This window comes from Convolutriloba macropyga, chromosome 5 (assembly GCF_964194025.1).
Source record: "Convolutriloba macropyga chromosome 5, txConMacr16.3, whole genome shotgun sequence".
Lineage (NCBI taxonomy): Eukaryota > Metazoa > Xenacoelomorpha > Acoela > Convolutidae > Convolutriloba > Convolutriloba macropyga.
This window is the reverse complement of record NC_134472.1, coordinates 15,197,763-15,206,658: the sequence shown is the minus strand read 5'-3', so window position 1 is coordinate 15,206,658 and position 8,896 is coordinate 15,197,763. Positions and strand designations below refer to the sequence as shown.

The following is an 8,896-nucleotide window of genomic DNA, read 5'->3' as shown; positions in this document are numbered from 1 at the left end:
CGACACTGCAAGGGGCTGCAAAGTGCATGAAGCCAGATTCTGCAAGTCTAAGAATTCGAAAAGGGTCGAAGACAGCGCGTCAAAGTTTGTTGGGCTAGAGAAAAGCCTCACTTGTCAGAAGTGCACTAGGAAATTCGCAACTGTGAAAGGCCGACGAATTCACGAGTCACGATACTGCGGCAAAGAAAAGGCTGGAAGATCTCGCATTTTCTCCTGCAATGTCCACGATCGAGATGGAGTGGAGTTCCAAAATGTAGAAGCTTTCAAGTATCTCGGTTCTTTCGTGAGCTTGGGACATGGTGACCTAAAGGAAATCAGTGTCAAGCTGGCGGAAGGGAGACAGCGATTTGCGAGCTTTCAGAAGCTTTGGAAGAGCAAACAACTTAGTATTCTCCTCAAATGAAAATTATACAGAGCTCTTATGTTATCAGTGGTCTTATATAGCTCCGAAACGTGAACCATGAATAGATCAATGCAACGGAAACTTGAGAGCTTTCACACCAGTTGTCTGCGAAGGATACTATGTTTTTCATATCTGGAGAGGGTGACAAATGAAGAAGTACTGGCTAGATCACGTATGTCGACACTTTCTGCAATGATCATGATTAAACGGTTGAAAAGGTTTGGTCATATCCTGAGGATAAATGACGATCTTCTAGCGCTCCGAGCCTTCACCTGGGAGCCGACAGAAAAATATCGATATGCTAAACGAGCTCCAGGGGGTCAGCGCAAGACGTGGATGGATCAACTTGAAGAAGATTGCTCAAGGAACAACATGAACTACATCACCTTACGACAGAAAGCGAAAAGAGAGTATAAATCCCGCTTCAACAGTTTTGTCGAACAGCATTTCCTGGATTAAATAAACCCAGATAAGCTCAAACTTATATGCATTTTATTAACTTGTTTGTACTTATTGTCATTGTTCCTTTATTTCTTTATGGAATTAAAGTGTTTAAACAGCAGTAATAGTAGTAGTATTAGTAGTAGTAGTAGTAGTAGTAGTAGTAGTAGTAGTAGTAGTAGTAGTAGTAGTAGTAGTAGTAGTAGTAGTAGTAGTATTTGATGTCAGAACGGGCGTTAGGCAGGGTGATGTGTGGTCCCCAATCCTATTCGGCCTTGTCATCAACTACATTTTGGCTAACTCGGTGCATGGAGGATTAGACATTGGGAGATTGGTGGCTGACTTAGATTTTGCTGATGATGTTGCTCTCGTGGGGGTCTCAGACAGTGAGGTGCAAGAAAACCTACATCGAATCGAGGCCCTTGCGGAAGCCGCTGGTCTGAAGATTAATGTGGCCAAAACAAAGAATATGGGCGTAAAATGCGACAGCCCAAATGTTGTTGCAGTGCCTAGTATCCAACAGAACGTGGAGATACTCACTGGAACACATAAAGGCAAACTAGGACTCCTGGCAGAGACATCTAGCCAGTCACGACTAACCATCAGCACGGAGGTGCTGCTGGGAACAAAAAAGAAAGCGGGCTGGTTCGAAACACAAGATGGCCGGAAGCTAAGATTGAAAAGCTTAGCGGTGGCTAAGCCAGCGTTGGTAGCTTCACAACAACAATCTGCGGTAGCAGATTCAGAGTCGCTAGAAAATGAGAGTCGGTCAGTGGTGGCTGACCAAGAGTCTCTAAGATGTCAGAATTGTCAGCGGCAATTCAGTACAGTTACCGGACGCAAAGTGCACCAAACAAGATTTTGCAAAGCCGGTTTGTCAAAGAATGTCGTCGACAAGTCAAAGTTCGAGCAACTAGAGGCGAGCCTTACCTGTGACAAGTGTGAAAGAAAGTTCAAAACAGTCAATGGCCGAAAAGTTCACCAATCGAGATACTGTGGCAAACCTAAAGCAGTTGCCACACGCGTGTTTTCCTGCAAAGTACAAGATGTTCTCGGAAACGAGTTTGAAAACATAGAAGCGTTCAAGTATCTCGGATCATTTGTCAGCCTCAAGCATGGAGACCTGCAGGAAGTCAATTGCAAACTTGCAGAAGGTAGACAACGGTTTGCTAACTTCCAAAATCTCTGGAAGAGCAAGCAGCTCAGCGTGCACCTCAAGTGCAATTTGTACAAAGCACTCGTTTTATCAGCCGTGCTGTACAGCTCAGAGACTTGGACTCTTTCGAAATTAATGGAGACAAAACTTGAGAGTTTCCACTGTGGTTTTCTTCGGAGAATTCTACGTGTGTCATATCTGGAGAAAGCAACGAACGAAGAAATTATGTCAAGATCACGAATGCCCCAACTATCCACGATGATCATGCTCAAACGGATAAAATGGTACGGACACATCCAGAGAATGGAGCCAGGAAGATTAGCCCGCAGTGCTTTCGATTGGGACCCGCCCGATCAATACGTCCATGCTAGATGCGCTCCTGGGGGGCAACGGAAAACGTGGATGAGTCAAATCGAAGGAGACTGTGTACGAAACAAAGTATCGTTCACCAGATTGCAGGAGAAAGCAGCAACCGGGTCAAAGAATGCCTTCAACAATTTCGTCGTACAGCACTTCACAGAATAACCAAACAAATAACTCTTCTTGTTTTGTTTGTATTTGTTGCCAACCGTGCCTTTATTTCATATTTGGAATTAAAGTGTTGAAACAGTAGTAGTAGTAGTAGTAGTAGTAGTAGTAGCAGTAGTAGTAGTAGTTGTAGTAGTAGTAGTAGTAGTAGTAGTAGTAGTAGTAGTAGTAGTAGTAGTAGTAGTAGTAGTAGTAGTAGTAGTAGTACTACTACTAGTAGTAGTAGTAGTAGTAGTAGTAGTAGTAGTAGTAGTAGTAGTAGCAGTAGTAGTAGTAGTAGTAGTAGTAGTAGCAGTAATAGTAGTAGTAGTAGTAGTAGTAGTAGTAGTAGTAGTAGTAGTAGTAGTAGTAGTAGTAGTAGTAGTAGTAGTAGTAGTAGTAGTAGTAGTAGTAGTAGTAGTAGTAGTAGTAGTAGTAGTAATCTTCAATCGAGGCTGTTGGCCTAATGATCAATGTCGGGAAGACAAAGAATATGGGTGTTAAATGCGAAAATCCCGGAGCCAGTGTACCCATTGCTCAAAAAAAACGTGGAAGTTCTTACAGGAAACCACAAAGGCCATTTTGGGACTCTCATTGAGGCCGAAAACCAATCCCGACTACTCATTGGCAGGAGGTGCTGGTGGGCAAGAAGAAGAATGCGGGCTGGTTTGAGACACTAGCTGACGAGAAACTGAGATTGAAAAGTTCAGCGGAGGCTGAGCTTGTGACAGTTAGGAGCGACGAGAGGTCAGTGGTTGCTGATCTAGTGTCTACTGCGAGTAACAGATCATCTGCGGTCTCTGATGACGGGTGTAATGTATGTTCAGGTTGAAAACATTGCTTCGACAATGCAAGAGGCTGCAAAGTGCATGAAGCCAGATTCTGCAAGCATAAGAATTCGAAGAGTGTCGAAGACAGCGCGTCAAAGTTTGTTGGGCTAGAGGAAAGCCTCACTTGTCAGAAGTGCACTAGGAAATTCGCGACTGTGAAAGGCCGACAAATTCACGAGTCACGGTACTGCGGCAGAGAAAAGGCTGGAAGATCTCGCATTTTCTCCTGCAATGTCCGCGATCGAGATGGAGTGGAGTTCGAAAATGTAGAAGCTTTCAAGTGTCTCGATTCTTTAGTGAGCTTGCAACATGGTGACCTAAAGGAAATCAGTGTCAAGCTGGCGGAAGGGAGACAGCGATTTGCGAGCTTTCAGAAGCTTTGGAAGAGCAAACAACTTAGTATTCTCCTCAAATGAAAATTATACAGAGCTCTTATGTTATCAGTGGTCTTATATAGCTCCGAAACGTGAACCATGAATAGATCAATGCAACGGAAACTTGAGAGCTTTCACACCAGTTGTCTGCGAAGGATACTATGTTTTTCGTATATGGAGAGGGTGACAAATGAAGAAGTACTGGTTAGATCATGTATGTCGACACTTTCTGCAATGATCATGATTAAACGGTTGAAATGGTTTGGCCATGTCCTGAGGAGGTATGACGATCGTCTAGCGCTTCGAGTTTTCACCTGGGAGCCGACAGAAAAATATCGTTATGCTAAACGAGCTCCAGGGGGTCAACGCAAGATGTGGCTGGACCAACTTGAAGAAGATTACTCCAGGAACAATATGAGCTACATCACCTTACGACAGAAAGCGAAATAAGAGTCTAAATCCCGCTTCAACAGTTTTGTTGAACAGCATTTACTGGAATAAACAAACGCAAAGAAGCTCAAATTTATATGCATCTTATATGCATTTTATTAACTTGTTTGAACTTATTGTCATTGTTCCTTTATTTCTTTATGGAATTTAAGTGTTCAAACAGTAGTAGTAGTAGTAGTAGTAGTAGAAGTAGTAGTAGTAGTAGTAGTTGTAGTAGTATTAGTAGTAGTAGTAGTAGTAGTAGTAGTAGTAGTAGTAGTAGTAGTAGCAGTAGTAGTAGTAGTAGTAGTAGTAGTAGTAGTAGTAGTAGTAGTAGTAGTAGTAGTAGTAGTAGTAGTAGTAGTAGTAGTAGTAGTAGTAGTAGTAGTAGTAGTAGTAGTATTAGTAGTAGTAGTAGTATTGGTAATAGTAGTAGTATTAAAAGACTTAATTGCTTCATGAGGCATCACAGATAAACGGAAATCAGAATAAACACCTAAAAAGATTAAAATCAAGTTTTTCATTAAAAAAAGCAAGTAAAAGAGTTTTAAGTTTACTTTTAAAAAGAAAGGAATAAATTTTGAGAGTTATAGACGTTTGCACTAAAATGCCAAGTCTCACAGTTTTAAATAGAAATTTCTTTTCACATATGGATATATTTAATCTATTCAAAATCGAATTTGGTTTGGAATAGCTTCGCATGCGTTGATTGTGTTGAATTTGGATGAGTTGCATAGCACTTAAATCACGTCAAGATCCGGCTGAGCACTATAAGATCTTTGAACTGGAATAAGCAGCAACTCCGTAGTAATTTACACTTCAAAAGAGTGTCTCGATACGAGCTTGATGAGCAAATCCACTTTGCACTTTTAATTTGAAACCTCTCTGATTTCAGTAGTTCAGCACGGGATATCTCAGATCCGTAAAGGAGAGTTGACAAAAGGAATGATTTACACATTGTTAACTTCGCTTGAAGAGGCAAGTCAAGACGTAGATTTCTCTGGAGTGATGTCAGACGAGAGAAACATAAAGCCAAGTCTTTTCAATATATGGACGTTCCATTTAAGGTTTCCAGAAACATAAATGCTTTTTCAGAAACATTTCAGAAACATTTCCAGATCTGACCAAATCAGAAAGTGCAAAGACTGTAACCGCAGAGTGACTTTCCGAGGAAGAGGAGTAGAATGTGAGTCATGCAAAATATGGTTTCATGCAAGATACCAAAAGATATCGAATGAGGAAAACGCCAACATGCAGGATGTTGTTTGGATTTGTATTTCTTGTAACAAACAACAGATAGTGGGGCGTTATGAGGAGATGAAAGTGTTTAAAAGGTATGTGGATGATATTATCTGCAGGATTCGTGGAGACCCGGACGAGTATTTAAAATTTGGAAATTCTTTACAAAAGTTTGCTAAAGCTTGCGGTGACGAATGTTCATTTCAAATGTAACGGAATTTGGTAGTTACAATCGGATGGTCTGGCTCTGGGTGAATCACTGGCTGTAATACTAGCAAACGTGTTGATGAAATCATATGAGGCATCACTGCAAAAACCAGAGCTCAATGAAAATATTTCCGGATCCGACAAAAACGGGAAGTGCAAATACTGTAACCGGAGAGTGACTTTCCGAAGAAGAGGAGTAGAAAGTGAGTCATGCAAAAACTGGTTCCATGCAAGATGCCAAAAGATATCGAATGAAGAATACGCCAAAATGCAGGATGTTGTTTGGACTTTTACTTATTGTAACAACCAACAGATAGTGGGACGTTATGAGGAGATGAAATTGTTTAAAAGGTATGTGGATGATATTATCTGCACGGTTCGTGGTGACCCGGACGAGAATTTAAAATTTGCAAATTCCTTGCACAACAACCTGCAATTTACCTTAGAAAAAGTTAACATGGAAGGAAATTTGGCTTTTCTTGACATTAAAGTAAATGTGAGCAGCAAAATTAATATCATTTGTCATTGGTATCAAAAACCAACTGACACTGGAATAATACTGAATTTTCGCAACTGTGCACTGCCTCAGCATACGAAAAATGTGATTCAAGGGACTTTTCATAGGGTTTTTAATGCAACCTTTAATTGGTTGGCCTTCGATCAAGCTCTTGAAAAGAACAAAACTTGCTGGTCCAAAAATCAATATCCAGGAGATTGGTCTTCAAAAATAGTGAACCAGACTCTAGAAAAGATAATATGTGGCGGTTAAGACCAATTGAGAGCAACACCAAAAAGCATCAAAAAAGCAAGACTAGATGTTATGATAAGCCAACTTTTTTTTACAATACAGAGGCAACCTTACTCAAAACTTTGCAAGCAAATTGAAAAAATTATGCAAATTGCTAGTTGTTTTTACAACGCGGTAATTATGATCATGCCTCCCCAAACTGAAATCATCTTTCGATAGAGACCCGAAATCCAACGTGGTATATGAGATTAATTGTAATGGATGCGGATCCATCTATGTTGGGCAAACAAGCCGGCATGTTACCAAAAGGATAACAGAACATCAAAAGAAGGATTCACAGGTGGGTCATTATCTGGTTGAACGTCGTGGCGCCACGAATGACATTGAATGTAAAATTCTGGGCTCCTGTCGGACGGTAGAAAAACTAATAATTTTCGAAGCTATATACATCAGCAAGCTGAATCCGGCACTAAACACACGCGATGAATATAGGGGGCGGGAACGCACGTTAAAAAATTATTTCAAATTATAATTTTGACTAGATGAGGATACAGGGCAAAAAACATTTTGTGAATGACAAAACGAAATTTGCAAAACCTCCACAAGAGGGATACTTAAGTTTAGGGTAAATTCGGAATAACCCCAAAAATACAAGAACATGGCCAAAATCGAAAGATCCGGAATAAAAATGTTTTTAAATAAATTGATAACGAATGTAAATATGAGTTGTAAATAGGCTAAATAATGTACATATGGAAAAATTTTGGATTGAATTGTTTAGAATAGTTCCTAGAATTGTTTTGAGTGTGGTCTCAGACAAATGTTATTAAAAATTTATTTTATCTTTTAACAATTGTACAACAGTTTTAACCTGACGATGAACGTAAAGTTCAAAAACGTTTGTTTTAAGTAATTTTAATTTGACAAATAGGTTTCTTTTACATAAATGCCTAAATCTTTAACTGTTTTCACGGGATGAACTACTTCATCCCCAATATTTCAAGAGCAGTAGTCCTTCGCCTTTCCAACCAATAAAAGTCGAATTTTGGAAACATTAAACAGCATTGAATTTTTCGTGGCCCAATTCAAATAGGACTGCACGTCGTTTTTTAATGTCTGCAAATCATCATTCAATGCTTTTCCGTCGACTGGGGGGGGGGGGGGGCATAACGTACTGGGGGGGGGGGGGGGGGGTGGGGTGCAGCACAAACGGAAAAGATTCCAATCTTTGTTGCTACCATGTAGTCTTTTTATTTCTGCCCCCCCCCCCCAGCTTAGTGAGTGCATATTGTACCCCCGACGATTGCCGTTTTTACAAAATGATTTACTCTGTAATGTCACAGTTCTGTATGTTTGGATAACGAACTGGGAGGTACAAAAGGAAAAAAAAATCCGTTTTAACATAGACTTTGCTACTCCTCCTTGAACACTCAGGACCCAATTTTGAAATAGGTATTGAAGTTTGTTCTGGTTGGGAGCTAAATTATGAAGGGATTTTCTTTTGTTTATCCCACTAGATCTGTTCTTATATGAAATATCCTTCTTATTCATTGCATTGATTCATTGTATTCAGAGGTCAAAAGTGCTTGAAATCCGATTGTGAAATTAGGCCAGATCATTGACCTCACGACTTAGTCTTCACTTGAGCATGTTTGGATGTTTGGATAACGAACTGGGAGGTACAAAAGGAAAAAAATCCGTTTTAACATAGACTTTGCTACTCCTCCTTGAACACTCAGGACCCAATTTTGAAATAGGTATTGAAGTTTGTTCTGGTTGGGAGCTAAATTATGAAGGGATTTTCTTTTGTTTATCCCACTAGATCTGTTCTTATATGAAATATCCTTCTTATTCATTGCATTGATTCATTGTATTCAGAGGTCAAAAGTGCTTGAAATCCGATTGTGTAATTAGGCCAGATCATTGACCTCACGACTTAGTCTTCACTTGAGCAATTGAGAGCTTTATATTGATTTAGTAATGATTTAACTCAACCTACTCCTGTTCAAACTCCTGATGCTATGTGTAAATATCGAATGAATGCATGATACTGTAGTGAATTATTACACTAAAGGTATTTTTCGTGTTCTCATGAATGAGCGATCATATTTTCAATGAACTGTATGACATCTTGGAAAAGGAGGATTGGTGAGGTGTATCTATGCGAATATGATTGGATGAACATTAAAGGTTGCCTGCTTCGTTAGTTCTGAATGTGTTAAACTCAACGTTTGTTGTACAGCAGTATTTATTATTTTATATAAGTGACGCTATAATGGCTCCTCTTAATGAGAGTATCCTTTTTGAATTGTTTCGTTCTTGGAGGTAAGTGGTAGCAGTATTTCTATTTTTAACGCACTGACTTAATTTTTATTGCTTTTGCACTTATACATCCTTTTCGATTCGTTTTTAAAATTTGAGCATGAAGGTGAGCTACTAACGCAAAGCCATTTCCTTGGAACTTTTCCCGAGTGAATAAGTTAATTGGGCTTTTGTTTTGCACCTCAAGTATTGTTTTTTGTTTTACCACTGCTTCTCACTAGATATAAATATGTTGCAATA

At 39.6% G+C, this 8,896-nt stretch overlaps 1 protein-coding gene across 1 annotated transcript in view; it reads left to right on the top strand.

The window, feature by feature from the left end:
• Positions 1 to 8,522: 8,522 nt before the first annotated feature.
• The window catches only part of LOC142339159 (L-asparaginase-like), a 32,221-nt gene continuing 31,847 nt past the window's right edge, over positions 8,523 to 8,896 (top strand). Inside the window, exon 1 of the mRNA XM_075388945.1 lies at positions 8,523 to 8,659. Coding sequence (XP_075245060.1) covers positions 8,610 to 8,659 — 50 coding nt within the window. The 5' untranslated portion in view covers positions 8,523 to 8,609. The remainder of the gene's footprint in view (positions 8,660 to 8,896) is intronic.